Source organism: Hesperophylax consimilis, chromosome 22, assembly GCF_061612785.1.
Source record: "Hesperophylax consimilis isolate HC1 chromosome 22, BYU_Hcon_1.0, whole genome shotgun sequence".
NCBI lineage: Eukaryota > Metazoa > Arthropoda > Insecta > Trichoptera > Limnephilidae > Hesperophylax > Hesperophylax consimilis.
In genome coordinates, this window is record NC_142857.1 from 3,560,289 (window position 1) to 3,582,055 (window position 21,767).

Consider the following 21,767-nt stretch of genomic DNA (forward strand, 5'->3'; position numbering starts at 1 on the left):
ACATGTAGGTTATTAAAGATAGTGGTGCTGTCGTAAGGTTTCATATTATATCACAATAATATATATAAAAATGACTGAATGAAAAAATACTGAATTCTGTAGAAATGAGATCCCTAAGGGGTATGTGCGATAAAAACCATGTTTGATCGTGTGAGAAATATCCGCAAAGAAAGCAAGGCTGACGTAAGCGTAATGAGTAAGATTAAGAAAGGGACGCTTAGATGGTTTGGGCATGTAATGCAAATGAACGAAGAAAGGAGTGTAAGGAGAATATATAACGCAAATGTGAATAGTTGAAGAAGTCCGGGACGCCCAAAGAAGTCATGGCACGATCAAGTGAATCGGATGTCAAGAGTCAGAATAATATAAGAGTATGTATTAGACGGTATATGAATGCGAATGAAGCAAAAAGCGTGTGTGAAGACCTAGTTGTTTGACGGTCCGTTCTCTCTGCCTAACCCTGCACGGAAACAGCGTGATGATTAGTTAAGTCTATAAATAGCTTAAAATAAAGTTTATCCGAGACTTCTGTTTGTGCCCTTAGTTCTTCTAAGCTACGCACCGGCTTTTGATAGAGTTTTCACTATCATTTAGAGAATTTCTTCCAAAAGGTTTACACATATAATACGTTCATTTTATATTTATAGAAAGTAGAATAATTCGATGTTTTATAATGAAGTCGAAAAAATATACTTTCGGGCACTACATTGCTAACGCTGGCTAAACCTTATGAGATACATCAAAATAATTTACTACAGAATTGTATATCTTAAAAAGGCCTACAAAAAAGTCCATCATGGTATATGTCTATCTCCTAAGGATAACCCCCAGTAACGCCAGGTACACGTCAGCTAAGTTAGTTATAAAAAGCGGTAAAAAAAAGTATTGTCGTCGCCAGTTGTTGGTAAAAACTTGATCACTCCGTACATAAGAAACATGTATCACCTTTGAAATATTTAACATAATATATCTACCACAATGGTTATCCACATCATCACGATGATTGTTTTTTTATGATTATCGTCTGATTAATCTAAAACAAACTTGTTTATGAATATGTCCTGTTCGTGCGAACTTCCTTGCGGTGTTTCTCCCCTCCCACAACGACCCGCCCGAATATAAAGCCTTGCGAGCGCTTTGAACAAACAGAAGCAGTTTTCTTTTGAAAAGGCTAACACATCACAAGCAACATGAACCCAATCGTAAGTGTTTTTCTGATTGTTAGTTTTTCCATTTTGATCAACTTGTTTTGTCGATCAATTTTGCTGAAAGAAAAATTACACCCTAATCAAATATTCAATAGTAATTACTAAATGTTTTGACCGTAAATATTTCCCTAATAACCGCACTTTAAATAGACATGGATTGTGGAAAATACACTTGGTTCCAACTTGATTACTACGAGAAATATCGATGATTGTAAAACTTGCATTATAATTCCATTTTTATTCAATCAAAGTTTTAAATTTACCTTATAAAATGATCCCTTTTCAACCATTTTGGACATTTTTATATGAGCTTGCGAGAGTTTCGTTACAATCTAAATACGCATAAATTACTTAATTGACCCAAATTACGAACCTAATAACCTTTTTTGTGCATGTTAATAGTTTTTTATTGTGGTAATTGATGAAACAATGTGTAATTTCTATTATTTGTTCGTGGTGCAAAGTGCGCGGTGGTTAGTGAAATAATTACCATTTTGACTTGTAAAAAATGTGCCAGTTCTCTCTGTGTGTATTTAAAAATCATATTTTGTTATCATCTGTAAGTGAATTTACTTTAGATTTACATAGACAAAACAGCTATAATGAATTAAAACTAATAAATCTTGCTGAAATCGTAATTAAAAAATAATAACTAAGTGGTTTAAACGTGTTGGAACCTCCAATAATGTATGAAATACGTTTTCAAGCATATGTTTTTTTTGTATCGCATGGTCGTGCACCTAGTTGGTGACATCCATGAACTACAATAATACAATTAAAAGTGTGCATTAGTCTGTGGTTAAAAATTAGTATAATAAATTGTTTACAAAATCGGAAAGCACTCAAAAACTTCATATTCAATCCATTTTTTGGCCCGCAAGGTTGGAAAACAGAATGTTTTTATTATTTTTAGCAGTTTTTGAAGTACCATAATAATTTTTGTAGGAGCAGAAGAATTAGTTGTTAACTAATATGTCTTGTTAATTTATTAAATTGTAAATGCAGTTTCAAGGAACTAGCTGAAAACCTTAATGACATTGTGCAATTAGTCATATTACGAGTGCTAAATATATCACCAGGCGTAGAATGTGTGAATAATTGTTATTTGTGAATATACATATAAAATTGAAATATGTGAACAAACGACAAACAATAGTTTTTTGTCAGTTATTTGATTGCGGTGGCGTGATTGTGATGCTTAGTTACAGTCCATACGATACCCATAAAAGAAGTGGCAGTAATTTAGATGACAAATTAAAAATAATCATAATTTTTTGAATTATTACAAAATAATATAACATTTCAAATTATAACAGTATGCAATACTTTTTTTTCCTAACTATTCTACTACTACATAAAGCGAGCTCCAGGAGCTCGTGTTTATAGGAGGAGTATTTACATTAAAAAAATCCTTAAAAGCGATGTGTGAACAATATTCAAATGCTTATCAAAGAAATTAATATAATTTAATATTTAAATTATCTACAAACGAAATTCAACATACAAATTAATACTATTTTAGATTTAAATTAACTAGAAACGTAATTCAATGTACACAATTTTATATAATTAGTTTTAGAAAAATATGATATAAGCGAAAGTATAAATATACCATTCTGCAATTCTGGGAGTTAATTTTCATTTTGAATTGTTCATATTTCAAAGTTTCGGTTACATTAATTTTTTTTTGTACAATAATATATTGTACCATCTCACATCTAAATACAATTGTCTGACACGTTGAACTCACAATCACAATTTGAGTTCAACAGCTCGGCTGCTATGGGTCTCCTTCAAGACCCATGTTTACTCCTTCATCTCCTCAGAAGAACCATCCCAACAGCATCCTCAAATATGACATGCCCTGAGGAAAAATTTGTGTGGAGTTGAGATATCATATTTACAAGAGAATTCTTTTTTTAATATTTTTAGTTCATCGCGACATTCCTGTGCATGGGAGCCCTGGTCTCAGGAAACCCACTGCTGCTGAACGATGGACAATGGAGAGGAGAAGGTCTGCTGGAGAGCCAAGACTGGGCTGCTAAGGCCTGGGGAGGCCCAGGAGTATTGGCCCCCGGAGTGTGGGCTGCCCGCGCCGGTGTCCTTGGAGCCCCTCTGGGTACATGGGGACTGGGAGGAGCCGCTATCCTCGACGGACACGCTATCAACCCCGCTGAAGTAGCCGTCGCCAGAGCAAACCTCATCGCCGCTAACGTCGGAGCCTCTTCCTCCCTGCTGGGGTGGGGATCTCCCCTGAACCACTGGGGTGGCGCCCCCATCGGACTCGACGGCCGTGTTGTAGACACCCCTGAGGTAGCCATCACCAAGGCCGCCCACTTAAACGCCAAAGTGGCCGCCGTCTCCGGAGGACTGTGGTAACTTCCTCTTCTCTTCAAACAACTGACTGATCCTTTCTTTGACTGTATATTATAATATATCTACCGAGCTCTCAACTTTTTTATGATTTATAAACACTAATTTTACAAACACACAGTGTTAAGTCTCAAATGTATATTTTTTTGTTATTATATTTCTGTTACTTGTTTAATTATGCAAAGCCAATAATAAAAATACAAATTCGAACCACTTTTTAATTATTATTGTTGTATCTCCAAATTATTTTTATTTCCATTTCAAATAAAAGTACAAATCTCTTTGGGAACAAATTTTTGTTCTATTTATCGAAAATGACTGCAGATTACAAAATTTCAAAGAGAATATACACACATTTATAGTCGAGATAATCGAAGTTTGAAACCCTCATAATGTAAAGATTATAGTATACATTAAAATAAATTTTGGAGTAATTTAAATTAATTTTTGGGAAAACGAAAATTTAAACACCTCCCTTTATTTTCATAAAATTAAACGGGGAAAGAGTAAATAAATATGACGATATTATATTAACTTGTAATATTTGCTAGAATACACAGACGTTATATTAAATTCTGTGGGTAATAAAAATCAAATATATTGTGTTTATACGGATTTTTTAAAAGCCTTTTATAAAATTGACATCGAAGTGCTTATGAAGAAACTGTGTAAACCAAATGTCACAAAAAGATTAAGTCAAGCAGTTAGAACAAAGAGTTTTTAATCACGTTTCTATAATAAAACATCAGGAATTCCACAAGGATCACATCATGGAATCGCTTTTATTCGCTCAATATTAAAATTCGGGTCAGTAATATGGAAACCCAAATTCTAAAGTTAAAGGTTAGAAAGAATAAAAAAGTGTCCTTAAACAGTTTGACTTTGAATCCTTCCGATCACCCGAACATTTAAAAGACTCATTAGCGTTCCATAAACAAATAACACTAGAATATAGAAGAGATACACAAATCCCACCAAATATTCTTATTCAAAATCATCCACAACGCTGTCGACAATGACTACCTTCTGTAAAACCTTAGTTTCCATTGACCAGTGTGAAACACACTGGTCAGTCTTCAGTTCGTCAAGCAACTAGCCTACAATGATATAAAAACAGAACTTGAAAAATCTTTCACAGAACTTGAAAATGAACGTTGAAATTTGATGAATTGTTCAGATTCTCCGAAACAACCCGTCCTAAATGTATATTGGAAAATATAAACCACTTTCTAAATTACGAACACTATACTCCTGCTGCGTGTAAGATCTGCAAGTGATTTTCTCATTTTCATTATGTTGTTTTTCTTTATTTATTTTTTATCTTTGAATATTATTTTATGATGTAAGTATATATTATTTTTTTAGAGTACTTGGTTCAAATTTACATTATCCAAATATATACTTTTAGGGCGGGTTTGTTTCACAGATTTTGAGCAGGTCATAAAATTTCAAAGTTAATTTTCAATATTCTACAAAGGTTAAATTCAAGTTCTGATATTATATTATTACTGTCCAGTGGTTTTAAATAGTTGAAATAATAACAGAACTTGAATAGAACTTTCACAGAAGTTGAAAACTTATTTTGAAATTTGATGAATTTTTCATATTCTATGAAACAATCCGTCCCAAATATTTTTTTTTTTTAAATAATCATTAGTGTTTTAATATCTTTATTTGTAATAAATGGATAAAATGATATCTTCACTGGGATCTCCCGTGCTAGGGATTTCATTTACATATGATTCAATGTGGATAATATTAAGAAATTATAAAAATATTGAATAGTGTTTTTTTCTAAAATAATTACAAATACATTACAAGGTGTTTTTTTGTTCACTTGAGTGGTTTCGGTTTCAGTCTGTATTTGGTGTCAGTAAAGTATCTATTTCTGATCTCCCTTTGTTTTGTATCCAGCTTTTTATTTGAGATTCTAATGTTAAACTATTGTTGCGAGTTTTGTATGAGAGTGGAATATTTTCGTAGAGTTTAGTACCATACTATAGGAAGCTTTTTTGCCCAAATGTTCTGTTTGTATTTGCTTGATGGATATGTTTTTGACCTTGAGATTTTTTTTTTTTAAATACATATGTTATTTGTTTATGTTTCTATTTCTTTCAACTCTACTGTATGTTTGTCTTTCTTTATTTATGTCCTTCTGTACATAATATGAATTCTTTCCTGTTTCATACAACCATGTAATATGTAATAATTTAATAAAATATTTTTTACTGTTTCGGTCCCTAATAAATTAATATATTAAAAAATATACATTTATAAGCAAAAAAAAAAATTAGTAAAATAAAAATAAAATTAAACCTAAAAAAAGTAAAATTTAAATCTATCCATCTAAGGTGTGGATTCGTGGGTTTGTTTTATAAACATTCTACAATTTTATTCCAAGATTGATGAAATTTCGCACACTTGAACTTTAAACTGGAGGAAGGTTACTGTTTATAAGAAATTTCTAAAAACCCCTCCCACCTCCTTTTACCCACCCTAGTAGAATATTAATTCTTCTTGATGAAATATCCCACTCTTTTGTAACAAATAATGTCTAGTACGGATGTGAAATATTTTATTTATTTGTATTTTAAATGATAAAATAAAGGCCATTAAAGAATTTCAATTTTTAAGATTTTAGAGGAAACTTTGGTAATTAAGATATTTATTAAAAAAAACCTTGAAACCTACCATTTAAGGGCAATCCTATATACTACCGACATCTGTCGGATAATTGTATAACTTCTAAGACCTACCTACACCAGAGCCATCTATGTCTTGCAATACAAACTATCACAATAATGATACTGGATCAACCGTGCTATATTTTTTACCATGATAATCCCATAAATTAACATATTAATAATATGTTATAACATTTGATAGACTCACTTGGTCACCCCCAATGGGTGCATAATAATTATGTATGTATTACCAATGTCCTTTTGCTGGATTAACTGAATGCAAATCACTGCATTATTCCTATACAATGCCTTGCGGATAACGTTATGAGTTATTATTGAATTAATTTGTAACTTGAAACTAATTTTCATAATTTTTCCATTACAAAATAATTCCTACAATTATGATTGAGAACTGTATACCTAGGTAATGAAGAATAATAAATTATTTTAAATGTACGATAAATAATTTTTTATTAAAAAAACTTGTACGGTCAAGAGTACGTTAACGTTAGGTACAGTTTGACAAATAAAAATGAATAAATTAAATACATTTTTCATTTCTTTGGCAGCATTGAGTAATACCGAATTTGGATCAATATACGTAGACTAGTGCAGACCCGTCAAAAAGCACAGATTCTTCGTCGATACTCTAAAAGAATACACTGTGTTTTTATTTATCACACAGAGAAAACGTACTTATGTAAAATATTGCAAATGTAATAAAAATCTGTTGAAAAGGGGATTACAGGTCTTTAACGATTGAATTGACAGATTTCCTAATAAACTATCAGTATAACACGAATGTGTTGTGAGAATGTCAAAACACGTGTTCATAAAAATTGTTATATTTTGTAATTATATTTAGCAGGATAAGCGCAGCTGCATGACCTATTGTTCCGATGTATTCTAGAAGTACTAATATTTTATTAAGAAATTGAATGCAAGCACGTTTTTAACAAGATTTTAATTTTTCAGTAATACTCAATTTTCTCTGCTCAGAATTGTAGGATTGATAATTGCATGTAAGCTAAAAAGCGCTGACTCCTAAATAATCACGAAATCTGACTTTGCTTGTCAAGATTAACGCGAAGAAATTTAAACAAAAGAAATACACATTTCAAATGCATTATTTAATAATTTATATTTTGAAACAATAATAAAAAACTAAAATATTTGCAGATCTTAATACACTATTAAGTTTTATGTACATTAAATTTAAACAAAATTAATGTAGGTACGTGTGAACATAGTCAATATGTGAACATTAGTCTTGCAACAGTCACGGGCTTAAAAATGCGATGACACACCAGGGAGATTTTTTTAAAAATCTTTTGAATTTTAGAATCGTTTCCAAAATTGTCACCGCGACCAAAGCTTTTCATCTGCAGACGTCAACTATTGCTTGATACTTGTTCGTACGCGTTTAGATCAAGACAAAGGTAATGCTTTTAAAATACAGATTGAACAAATTACCGAACGAATGAACGACTTCTGACTTATATATAGCGACAAACAAACAACATTGAAACGTTATATCATCCGATCAATAATGATTTTTTCTACCTCGTTGACATTAAGGCATAAAGAGATTAAAATGCAAATGATAAATTAATGTTGAATAACTAACTGATAATGCCAACTGTGCGAGGCGGCAGATAATGTATTATGTATTTGGAGTAGCCACGCCCTAGACTCGTATAGAATTTATAATACTACCTGTGTGATTAATCAAGAATTGTTTATCTATTGTTATTTTTAAGGCTTCATGGGCATTATAGCTTCTCAAAGGAATCGCTTCATCTGGGATGAAATTCTTTCAATATTGTGATAGTACTAGCGTAGCGCCACGACAAACCACGGGATATTAGTAAATATTTCTTTCTGGGAAATGGAAATGCATAGACCCTTAGTAAAATCATGAAATCTGTCTAATTTTCAAGATGCTTAAATTGTCACTGTCATAATTGTCATGTTATTTCTGTATAAAATACTAAATTATCCGTTTGCTAGCCCAGAATTTCATGCATTGGTTAGTTTTTGGATTCCAAAGGCGGGATTTATTTCAATTAAAAAATTGTGGGACTAACTACCATACGTATTTTTTTGCCCAGAATAGACATTTATAATTTATCACAAATACAATATGTTGTTACTGAGGTAGGTCAGTTGTGTATAATATCTATGTATAATTGTTAACTAGTATTATCTATGTATAGTGCATAATTATTGTTCATAAGTAAAAGTCCCTAAAAGGGGGGTTAGTAAATAAATTTGCCCCAAGAAATTTAACGAAAGATATACATACACATTTCAAATACAGAATAAAAAATAATTTTGTGGTTAAAAAATATTACTTTATGGATAGGTAGGGACTCTGTCGCTTATTTTAATTATTGACACATCAATTCCAATTTTGAAAAACACTTAATTTCAAAACAAATCCGAGTTTATTGAACTGATGTTAAAATCACTCACAGACAGACCCACAACCAAACTTAGTACGTTTGGTGATGATAATTTGGTGTGGGGAGAGGAAGGAGATGGGGAGTAGGAATATTGAGAAGAGGAAGGTGGGGAAGCATAGATTATACTTCTGGGGATTATCTATTCGATGATCCACAGACTCTTTATGCTGTTGTTTGTGGGGATGCTGCATTGAAATGGAATATTTAAGAGAGAAAGCGAGTTAACCTGGTTTTAGAATAGATACCTACCAGTGGCTGTCCGTGATTTTTGAGTGAGCTAGAGTGGCAAGATTTAAAAATACGACATTACTGTTGTTGTACCTGAAATTATTTCTTTCAAAATTTCATCATTTTTGTATGTACATAGATGTTTCAGTATGAGAAAATTCTGAAAATCTTCATACGAAAAATTTTGATCTGGAAGAAAAATGTTTTCATCTACAATAACCTCATTAATGTAGTATTTTTTCAATTTTTATACTCCAGTTCACTGAAAAGTCACTGACTGCTACTGATAGATAGCTATTTTATAAGAGATAAGATAAAAAAAATATTGTGAAAGGAACAAAAAAACGTTTCGTTGATTATTTCTTAAAAATAATATTTTTTACCTAATTTTTTCTCACTTCTAAGTATGCAGAAAAGTGTTATTTTATACACACAGTGCTATCGATAAATATTTATACAGAGTTTATCGGAATGTACTCGACAAATTTTTCCAGTCATTTCTGAGTTTATTTGGAGGAAAAATATGTAGACGGCATTTCCGATAATTTTTTATTTTTTTTAATTTCAGCAATAAATTTTTGTTTCAAAAAATTCACATAATAATTATAACCAGTCACTCAACTGGAACCGAGTAACGAACCAACCCCCACCCCGACCCTAACTGTCCGATAACTACTGATTTAAAAAAAAAAGTTTTTAACCAAACAAAATTGAATTAGAATCATTTAAATTTTGTCGGGTACATACTGATACACATGTTTACATATTTATCAGCACTTCAGCATAAAATTATCTCAGAGACCCTAAAATTCATATTTTAAATTCTACGATAAACAATAAATTTTTTTAACAGTTTCTACCTACACATATTAAAGGTCGGAAGACTTAGACCCGAAGCTCCGGAAACCAGAGGCTTTCCGGAAGGCATTGTTTATACAGGATGTCCAAAAGGGAAAGAGGGTATTTGATAGTTGAATAAAATATGGTTCCAACAAGATCGGGCCACATCTGACTAATCAATTGAAGCTGTGAACGAACTGTTCCTGAATAAAGTCATTTCTCGTGGAAGCGCCATTAACTGGCCACCCGGGAGCCTCGACCTCAGTCCACTGGATTATTTTTATAGAGATACCTAAAGCGTAAGGTATACGAGAATATACCGACAAAGTTGACACTTTTGCAGCAAAATATCAGATCAGAAATGGCAGCCATCTCAAGAGCGATGTGTCAACGCGTTGTTGCCAATCTTTGTTCAAGATTAGAGGAGTACGAGCAGTGCGAAGGGACAACATAATCGTTGCTAAATGATTTTTCAGATGAGTGTCAATGATAAAAAAAAAACATATCAAATACCCGCTACCCTTTAATTATTATTACCCTGTATTATAAGCAATTAGATTTTATTTGGGTTTTCAATTATAAATCACTATTTCATATTAATTATAATAACTTTTTTTTTTATTTCAATTTAAGTCTCCTACTTTCGATCTTTAATTACTCAGGATCCCTCCAGTAAATACATCTAAAAATCGCATGTCACCACTTTATTATTTTGTATTAAAATTCGTATTTATAAAATACGAAAAAAATGATGTTTTATTTAATTGCTTGAAATGATACTTAAATTGACAATGTTATGTTTTGGTTTTAAATATTAATACTGCACTGCCCAGTCCTAACTGTTCCTAACCGTCTGGAGCCAGTGACACTATGGCATCCCCAATTCGGGTTTGATGTGATGTTGAAGGTTGAGGGAGGAGAAGGATATGGGGAAGAGGAAGGCGATGGAGTATCTGGTTATTCAGATCTGGTCACCAAACTCGGCTAAAACCATTTCAAGCAACGTTTCAATTCTGAATTGTGGTCTTACACCAGGGCGATACCGAGATAATCTTCCACTATGGTTAGTGTCCCAAGTGTACTAAATATTATTTTAAATTAATAAATTGAACCCCGGGATTTGAACTCGCGACCTTCGGCTTGCTATTTGATAGTTTTACTCCTCAACCACGGAGGCCGACATTACTTATTACTAACCGTATTAACCGTTTGGGTGCCAATCGTCAATTTTCGTCGATTCGTGTTTTAACGAAGATTGCCGATCGTCGATTTCCGTCGATTGCGTCAGTCGTGTTCTGATTCGCGCGTACGTCTGTACGTAAAATTCTCATTTTTCCGAAACGCCTGGACTTCGGGATCCTCCTTCGCGTGATTCTAAACCAATATTCTTTAATAAACCACCGAAAAAATCATCGAAATCCTTGAAAATTCAAAGAATTTATGGGGTTTTAAAATATATATATAGTTTCATAAAAAATAATGTTTTTTGGTGGCATTTTACAAGCAACTGTATGAATTTTTTTTGGCACTCAAACGGTTAAGGGTTATTTTTGAAGAATACTAAAAAATGTTAACACAGCATTTATTTTATGATGAACTAGCTGAAGTGTTCCCAGCGTTGCTCAACTTTTCTCTTCTTTCTATAAATATAATACGCATGAATTATATATATAAACCTTCCAGAAGAATTATTTTTTAATGATTAACTAATGTTTATAAGACAAGGTTTTATGCCCAGCATAAAGGATCCGGGCGTTCCGGGCGATCCGGGCGGAATTCCCGTTGGCGGCATTTATTTCTAATCAGGAGATATTTTCAATTTGTATTGATATTTCAGGCGACTAATTATTGCTTATAATCATTTGTCTTATAGAAGAAATTCTCTAAATGATTGTGAAAACCCTATCAAAATTTGTTGCGTATTTTAGAAAAACTAACCGCACAAACAGACAGACGCAGATAGCCACATTGTTTTATATTATTTAGAGATTAGTTAGTACAACCTAATTACTATCTGTTCATTACTTCAGTTTCTGACCAGAGCAAAGTAATTTAATTGTTAAAAGTTACAAAATAAGTAAATTTTTACAAATACACACGATGTACGCAAACACGTTTCGCACATAGGAAATTGATTTAATCTATTTATTCATATTAATTAACTACACAGATTGAAAAAATGCATATTAGCTAAAAAGCTCAGACACAGATTAAACGTAAAAACCTAACAGATTTAACCAATCTAAAAATACTCTTTCAAATGAAGAATTATAATAATTATCAATTCTTATATATTACATGTTGGCATCACTTTTTCACTTGTTGGAATTCTTCACAGTTCCAATTTTGAAAATGATACTGAAATTCTAAAAACATCTGAGTTCATTTAACCAATTTTACAATCATAGACACAACCGATATCAGTACTTTAAATGATTTTTTCCAATAATTTCATTTGTTGAGGTGTTTTTAAACCGGAATGCTTAATTTAATGCTTATTCAATTATTTTTCTGTAATAATTTTGAATAATCAATATTTTGCGTATGACTAAAACACTTCGGCACTTATAAATAAGTAAATATGGTGATCAGTTTTCAACAACGCATTTAGAGAAATGAAGTTGATTGGAAGGTTTTTTTCGTAACAAATAGAATTAAATGCTTTTTTAAGGAATTTTAAAAATATTGTGGATGTGTGTAGAAATGATCCTTCACACCACCTCACAGGACAAATATCCTTCGTTAAATGTTGATTAGATCATGCGTAGATCTCGGTGCCATCGACTGAGGACATGATTTCTGTATAATATTATTACCTCGGGCTAAACACATCAAAACTAGACTACATTACAGACGAGAACCACTTCATAGAAATGATCTAAGTCAGTTGACACAAAATAAACAGTTTTTGATAAATAACTATACAAATTCATACCTTTCATGAAATGAGAGCTTTGACCTGATATACCTGAAATCCTGGGAAGACCTAAAACGCGTCGAGCACGTTTTTTTACTAAGGTTATTGAAATCCATAAAACAACCCTTTAATATTAATACAGACGACTGGGCTTGACAAGTTCTTATTCATCTCTAATGATGAGTTAGGAATCGACTAGTTAGTATCTATGAATCTAAAATAAAATTATTTTTTGGTACTTACATGTTATAAATTTTCATTATATCTTCGGTTTTCGCTGAGTGGTAAACGGTGAAAAATATCTTAAATAATGACATTGTTGATTGAAGGTTCTACGTCACCGAAAAAATTCTGTTATCACTTTTATCATGTCATCAAGCTTTTCTGTTTACAGCTTATACTGTTTTCCTTTATTATCTTGTGAGTACCCCGCATAAGAGTTCCAAACATTTAAAGTCAGTGATATGTTTATTTATTTAGTGATAATACATTACAAAATTAAAACAATAATATGTATAATATATTGTTCCCAGTTAGTTTTAAAAAACTCATTTTGGGAAAGACAACATTTACATTAATAAAATAAGAGAAACTTAATTTTAAATAAGAAAACGAATTTAAAAGGGAGTTCAATGAATAGTGTACATACATTTTAAAAGAGACCAGATAGACTTAACACAGTTAAATGGAAAATATTTCATAAATACATTAAAAGAAATAAACACAGAAGTTCTTTTGAAGTTCCAAAGAAAGAATAGAAACAGATACTAACTAGATAACTCAGGTGGGAGTGGATCATAGCATAATAGCACACTTTAAAATCGAGGGAATACACAAGTTATCGAGGGAATTTTTGGACTATGGCATCCCAAATTAGGGTGTGTTGCGAGGCTGTTGGAAATGAAAAGTGGAAGGACATAGGGAAGAACAAGGTTTTGAATGTCGGGCGATACTGAAATTATTAGCGCACGCCAGGATTTGAAGTCGTAACCTTAGAATTCGTTGCCAACGACGGTAAACACTCAATCACGATGTTCGTCCATTTTGTATCAGACAGAACACACTTAGGACGAGTTATATCACAAAATTTGAACAATTCATCATATTTCACAGTTAATTATGTTATAGTTCCATTCAAGTTCTGTTATTATTCATTTTTTTTATTTGGTACAATATTTTTTACATTTCAAAGTTTTCCAGGAATGTTGGCCTCACTGGGTGGCTTACCCGTGTTGAGGCCTTCATTTAATAATATGAAAAAATAATCAACATAATACATTTAAAGAGAAAATAATACATTTAAAATATAATCTTGTGTGTTTGTGAGTGATGTGTGTTTATATTGGTTTTGTGTGTTACGTATAGGTTTTATTTTTATTTTATGCTTTGACATTTTGGTAATATTGTCTTTTTTGTTCTTTAATCCATTTTGTAATTTTGTGTGTGAATTTATTTTTATTTTCCTAAATTTTAATTTCAAGTTTTACACTGTTGAAAGCTTTTATAGCATGGTAAAGAACGGGCCCTAGTATGCTTCCTTGTGGAACTCCATATGTAATCGGCAGTGGTTTACTAGTAAGGTTGTTAATTTTGACTTGTTGTGTTCTGATACTCATATAACTTTTTAATAGTTGGAGTTCCTTACCTTTGATACCCATGTTTTCTAATTTTTTTAAAAGTGAAAATTGTATTCATGTGAAGCAACTGGCTTTTAGAACTTTTACAAAACTAAAAAAAATATGTTTTTTTAAACTTTTTTACTATGATCCTAAAACTGCAATATTTACTGTCGCATTGAGATGCATTTCATTACAATTGTCAAGTGGGGAGAAATGAATTATTCATTCTGGTGGCACTTTACCATTGTGGTACCTTCACTGCACTGAATCGTTAGCCTCTGCTAAAACGTCTTTGATCATATTGAATAATTGTCCATTCATGGGTGTTGTCGTCTCTCTGATGATGGAATTCTAATGTGGAATTGTTGAAAGTCATCCTCCCCACTCATCAGAAGCTACGAGCTAGTAGAGTATAAAGCCGGGAGCTTCCTCTGGTAAAGCACAAGCAGTTTTCATCAGTGAAAAGGCCAACTTCTTCACATCTAGCAACATGAACAAATTTGTAAGTTTTTTTATTTATTTTTTATTTTTCTTCATATTTTGTCACAACTCGAAGATAAATATTATCTGTTCTGAAATATAAATGTATTTCTAAATTCTTAGATTGACCGAAAAATATTCTTTGCTTAGAACACCTAAATAGGGTGTACTACGCGTTTATTCAATCTCTATTAAAATATAGTATTATTCTTTGGGGAGGAACGTTATTAAATAATTCAAAGATTAATAATTAATAATCTGTAAAAAACACCCACATTTACCACTGAAACCCCTTTTATAATATTCATTGTACCTTCAACAGACAAAATGTATAAAAATATTCTATGAAACAGAAAACAATTAAACTACATAAAAATTATCTTCGATTGTTGAACACCAAACATACTCAAAATACCTTCCTCTCTCTAGGAATAACTACTTATATTACAAACCTTCCTTTCAATCGAAAAATCATTGAAAATATTGATGAATTTCAGCTTAAATTTGAAAGTTTACCAACAACTGCTTTAAGAACGGATAATTTCACAGAATTAGAACAATTCATCAAAAATAATTTTTCAAGTTTTGTAAAGTTTTATTAAAATTCTGTTATTATAAAATTATTGGTCAGTTATTTTACATAACTGAAATAATAAAAAAACTTGAATAGAACTTGAAAATTAACTTCGAAAGTTGTTCAAATTCTGTGAAATCATTTATATTTGTTATAATTTTTAAAAAATCAACTTTTTTTGATAAATTTTACATTTTTCTTATGTATTTTCACGTTATTATTTACAATTCTTTATTGCTTATGTAACATGACATTATTATTTGACCACAACGTCCCTAACCAAACACCAGGGTCTTGTCTCTTTATCTTGAGGAAAAACTACTATTATTTTTTCTCTGTAATACGCTTTGTAAGAAGTAAAAATAATTTGTGTATTTATTGTAGAAAATACATATATTTAGCAAAAAAGTGTTGCTATGGATGTGGGATATTAAAGAATAATCTGATATTTAATAAAACATTACGAAGGTATGGAAAACCATACATTTTGTGCTATAATAATTTACTATGTTGGCTAAGTACAAGTAAAACTGCTTCAAACTGATATATCGTTTTCTACTAATAAAAAATTCGATTGAAAAAAATTCACTCCTACTCCAACCCTGTAATGATTCAAATATTCTAATATACAAATAATTTCGGTAGAATTTAGCGCGTTTGTTAATAAATCCTGACGCATTTCAGCATACAATTTATAACTAGCAGCGACTCATTTAACATTAGAGGAGGAAACATCAACCTTATACAACACATAATTTATTTGTTAATTTGACAGCATAAACCATTACTCGGTTGACGGGCAACCCGGATAGAAAATAATCAGGGTTCGAGTCCATGAAAATAAATTTGAATTAAATATTGTGATTCGATATCCGGATTATATGAAGGAGGAAAACAGATGCCAGTAGCTCGTTCCACATGCGAGCCGTCTTACATAAAAACTTCACTCGTGGACGTCGAGTTTCATGCTCGTGCACCGGTGCATCGGGAATCAATGATGCTAGCACCTTAGAGCAGGCTCCAGTAAAATACCTATAGAACAGGCTAAGTATGCCCGTGCATTAGAGGTGACAATCGGTCTGTTGACAATAGATTGTTAATCAAATAATAATAAAACGTTAGACTAATGTAGATAGGTAAGCTTTTTTAAAACCGTTCGTGTATCAGCGTCAAAAATTATTTCCCGCCGACTAGGCGTTCATGCGCTGCTCGCATTGGAATTTCGCCCTAGCTGGAATGTTTTGATATGCGATTTATACCTGTATGCCATGAGAAAATGTAACTTTTCTTTTATCAGAATCGCTTGAACTTGAAAAAGTTTGGATTTAATTTTTGATTTCCTCAAAAAGGTTCTGGTGTTCTAAAAATTAGATAATTTAAAAATAATAGCTGGTACCGTTTCGAACGAGTATTGAAACACTATTTCAAAGGGAAATGTAAAATGCTTCTCAAAAAGTAAAACTGGTTTCAGAAAAAAGTACCTGAAGTAAACAATGATGCAATTTTCAATAATGTTACATGTACGAACCAACGCCCGCTGGTCCGCAAGCAATAAAATATCAATGCCAATTATTATTAAATTTAATCGGTGTAGGCTGTTCTGATAAGTGTCGTACTTCGTTTATATCCATACGATTCTAACACTAATGACTTCTGTTTTATTTATATCGAATAATGAATTACAGTCCACAATAAAATTAAAAATAGAACGGACATATTATACAAGACGGTGCCATTTTAGTTAATTTCACAACTGGGGCGCTATAAGTTGTATTTACCGTGTTTAATATACAATAACGTATATATAATGACAACAAATATATTGATAATGATACATTAATTCCTAAATTCTGGTAGTATACATCCGTTTTTAAAAAATACAGTTCCACCAAGATATATTTTTTTGAATCGATTTATTTTTATTTGAATATAACATGTAATGCATCCACTGAATAGATTGGCTTAATATATAAACATTTACCGTATTATTTAATCAATATTTGATCATTTGCTGCATAATTAAATTTACCTATGTTCCACGGTATTTAATTCATGCAACTAAAAAATGAATTATCTCCTATTGTTAACGAGAGCGTCTTCTGCGTAACTTAGGAAAAAATCTAATAGTTTTTGTTTTTGTAGCTGATCGCAGCCTTCCTTTGCCTGGGCGCATTTGTGTCCGGAAACCCAGTTGACGATGGCCAATGGAGGGGAGAAGGTCTGGCCGAGAGCCAGGACTGGGGACAGTGGAACGGAGCCTGGGCCCCATTGACCGCGTGGGGAACTCCCCTCGCAACCTGGGTCCATGGCGCCGCACCCCTTGGCCCCGACGGCCGCGTCGTGGACACCCCCGAGGTGGCCCTCGCTAAAGCCGCCCACTTGGCCGCTAAGGCTGGATGGACCGGTACATGGGCTCCTCTGGTAGCCTGGGGAGGCGCTCCTATCGGTCCCGATGGTCGCGTCGTGAACACCCCCGAGGTGGCCGCCTCTACTGCCGCCCATCTCGCCGCCAAGGCTGCTGCCGGCGGCTGGTAAGGCCCACGCCCCCGCCCCCGCCCTAGCTTCTCCACCTGACTGATCTACCACAACGTGTTCCGACCACTATAAAAACCTGCTCAATAAATGACCCATGGCTTTAATTTTTTTTAATGAAATAATTTTTAGGTTTCGTTTATAACAGTTCTTCTGTAATATATTGTGCAATTGATGAAAATCAACAAAAAAATATAACATTCAAGATAAATCTTTGTAGTTTCTTCTTTGTGTCTTCCTCCATCTTAAATATAATATATCTTCTAATTGACTGAGCGTAGGGAAGTCCTGTTCCAACTCGACCACTTTGCATTCCATCAGCCTGTAAATTTGTTCAATAGTGTATGGTACCTTTTTATTCCGCCAGGACATGCTGGTGAAAATCGGAATAATCAACATTACGCGAAATCTACTATTCATAGTACATACATATATAGGTATTTATTTTAATTTTCACAAGCTGTACTTTGAAACGATAGCGCGTGTTGCTTTTAAGTCCAACAGATGGCCCTGTTTTTCAAAAAAAGCTTGATTTCCTGTCACAAGTGACATCTATAATAATAATAATAATAATAATACCTGGATGACTTTTATAGCGCCGTTTTTGTGCAAAAACACCTCAAGGATATAATAATTATTATTACACATTCGTATTCGAATGCAACGTTGTGTCAAAATATAAAAGCAATCTGTGAAGAAATTTCGGAGATTTAAGATTTTGATCAAACGAACATTTACATCTTTCGATAGAAGATTAAAAACAATACAGGATTATAAACATATGTTCTCTTAGTTCAGTAATAAAAAAATGTGTATAAGGGCGCAGTAATAAAGACACAATAATAGTAGTTATATTGCATGTTGGATATAACCTGCCTCACCAGTCACTAACTAGACGTACCTGTATTTAGGCAGAATTAAAAAAAAAAATCTATGGTTTAGTAATACATATAGTAAGTAAAATAAGTTACTATAAAACTATTTATTTATTAGTCGGTACCTATAAATTTTACTCATCGTTCGTAGTACAACAACTTTATAGGAAATTCGCTAGACTTGGGTGAGTTCACTGGTAATCGCACTACCTGAGTTGAATATCCATTGTTTAGTGGCGATTTTAAATTGATTCAAATGTTTAATTTATCTTGTTTCATCAGGTAGGTTTTTATATAGTTTATTTACGCAAAATATCCGAAGTATTTCTGTCCGAATGTAATTATTGTTGTGGGATTCAGTAGGCAATCTTTTGATTTGTGTCTTTTTTTATTATTTTCACAATATTTAGTTGATTTTAATTTTTCTACCATCGTGAATCTTAGGCCGAGACGTATTAATCACATATATATGTTTTTAAACTTTATAAATATCATTACTTCGGTGATGTAAAATGCCTGTATTACTAGGATATTCTGTGATGAGAGCAGACGCAGTTTATAACACAATCAGTTTTCAACAAAAACTACTTAAAACAAGTTTGCAGAATTAATCGCAGCTAAAAACATAATAAAACATTAAAAATAAGAGATACTCAACATATTATTAACCCTTGACCCTGCTACAACCTATTTAAGAAGATCCCTTAGCAATGGGGTGTGCGTTCTGTCAACAATTCCCTAATGTCTACCATGCATAACCTGTTTTCTTTATCTTTCTTTGTGTGTAACTGCAGCGAATTGCAGCTTTTTATAATTCTTACGGCTGCGGCATGGCAACGACACAAAAAACATAAAAAGTACATTATTTAAATATAATGCTGCTGGTCCCTTTTACACCCTAAATATAAGTGTGTAAGATAAGGCTGTTGAAAAAGAGACAAACGATGTAGGGGAGGGGGGGGGGCATAGTGGGGCCACGGGGCATAGTGGGGCGAGCCTTGCAGCTCGAAACGAACGCTGTGCAAACTGTCAAAGGGCGAGCTTTGATTGGTCGTCGGTCGACGCGTGACCTCCATACGCGAGCCACGTCATTTCGGTACGCGTCTGTGTGATGTAATCAAAAATATCAAAACCAGTGTTTTTCTTAAAAAATTTAGTGAAATTTAACAGCAATTCTTTCTAAAACGTACTTGTGTACTGTTGTGTGTTTTAGTTTATTATTAATCAGTTCCCTTCCAGATTTCTTAATCAACAAGCACAAGGGCATTGAATCAAAGGTAAGATGTCATAAGTTTGTGTTTAGTTTTGAACGAGCCGGTGGGGCATAGTGGGGTATGGCGCCTGGGGCAAAGTGGGGCACCCCACTATGCCCCTTTTTTGATTTTAGAAAAGTGCCCCACTTTGCCCCGTTTTAAAGATTTCTAAGTTGTAATACATTTACTTTTTACGTTTTTAGCCAACATGGTGCGCACATACAAGAGGAAGACTGAACAGCATTCATGGTCTGTGACTATAAGCTGGACTATTCGGAAAAGCTTTTGTATCTGCAGCAACAATGACGACTGCTATTAATGCATTCAGAGCTACAGGTATATGCCCTGTAAACAAGGATATTTTTAATGACGCAGATTTTGCACCCGCGGACACTACAGACAATCCTGAGCCTGCTGATGTGCCTTTAGTTAACGAAGCCATTTCGCAGAGAGACAACACTTCAATGAGACAAGAAACCCCAGAAGGTGACCCTGGTGCCAAGACGCCACCCAGACAACCACTCCTAGAAATTTTGACCGTTAACGAGACACCACCATCGCAAATACCACAACAGAAAAGGAATATTCAAACCTTCTCCACAACCTGGTTGTTCTTGGATGATCGATAGGCCCTCGAGTTTTGCAACAACTCCAGAACAAATAATGCCATTGCCTAAGGAGAACAGAACATGCAAAAGAGTTAGTAAGCAACGAGGGAAAACAGCAATCATCACAGAATCACCGTACAAAAACGAGCTTCTAGTCGTAAAAAAAGGCCGCAGAACTAAAAGAACAGAAAAAGAGGGTAGCTAAAGATTTAAAATTGAAATCCATCAAACCGAAAAAGAGAAAGGTTGTCAAAAGGAAAGGCATCAAAAGCTCTGCAGAAGAATATGCTGGTGCTGTAGATACTGAATGCATCTATTGTGGTTATTTGTGGTCAGAGTCAACCGAGGGATGGATACATTGCCTAAAATGTTCAAAATGGGCACACTACTCTTGTGCTAGAGAAGATGAAAAAGATGAAGAGGCTACTCATGTATGTGCATTGTGCATTTTGTTATCTTCATTGAAGTTTTAAAGGAGATGTTTATAACTAACCGTAATTAATTACTTAACTGTACCATAGTTCTGTATTTCCTTTTTTTAATGTTTAAGTTTTATAAAAGATTAAAAAAACGTGCTAAAGGTTTTTACGTGATCTCTGATTTCCTTAACCTACAAAAATAATAATGAAGAGAAGTTTTTGTACTGAATTTGTTATGCTTAAGTGTTGTTGTTATTTTTATTTTTTTAAACTGTCGTTATGTTGCTAAGAAATAAAATTATTTCGTTTTGAAATTGTGTTTCGTTCCTTATTATGACCACCCCACAATGCCCCATAGAAGACCCCACTTTACCCCTATGCACGGGGCATAGCGGGTCAAATGCCTATTTTCATTTAAGTGTTTACATCTCTTAGATTAATTACGTTATCAACATAAATTTATCCATAGGCATTCGCAATGAATTAAGCTATTATTCTAAGTTAAAATTTTTAATTTAATCCCATTATTTTAGTTTTTAGGGATGTTTAAACGTTAAGTACCCTACTATGCCCCCCCCCCCCCCTCCCCTACGTATGTCTGCTTCCAAACCCACACTTATCAAAGTGATGAAAAGCCATTTCAGGTTTGTAAGAACCGAAAAGTTTTAAAGAAAAAAATTAATAAAAGTACA

General features: G+C 33.0%; 2 protein-coding genes across 2 annotated transcripts in view; one reads left to right on the plus strand and one right to left on the minus strand.

The window, feature by feature from the left end:
* LOC149412683 (uncharacterized) overlaps positions 1–21,767 on the minus strand; it is a 356,728-nt gene that overhangs the window by 68,368 nt on the left and 266,593 nt on the right. The window lies entirely within an intron of this gene.
* LOC149412691 (uncharacterized) lies at positions 1,105–3,791 on the plus strand. The gene is made up of 2 exons (XM_089645108.1): positions 1,105–1,202; positions 3,141–3,791. The coding sequence occupies exons 1-2, from the start codon at positions 1,191–1,193 to the stop codon at positions 3,585–3,587; spliced, it is 459 nt and encodes a 152-aa protein (XP_089501234.1). The 5' UTR covers positions 1,105–1,190; the 3' UTR covers positions 3,588–3,791.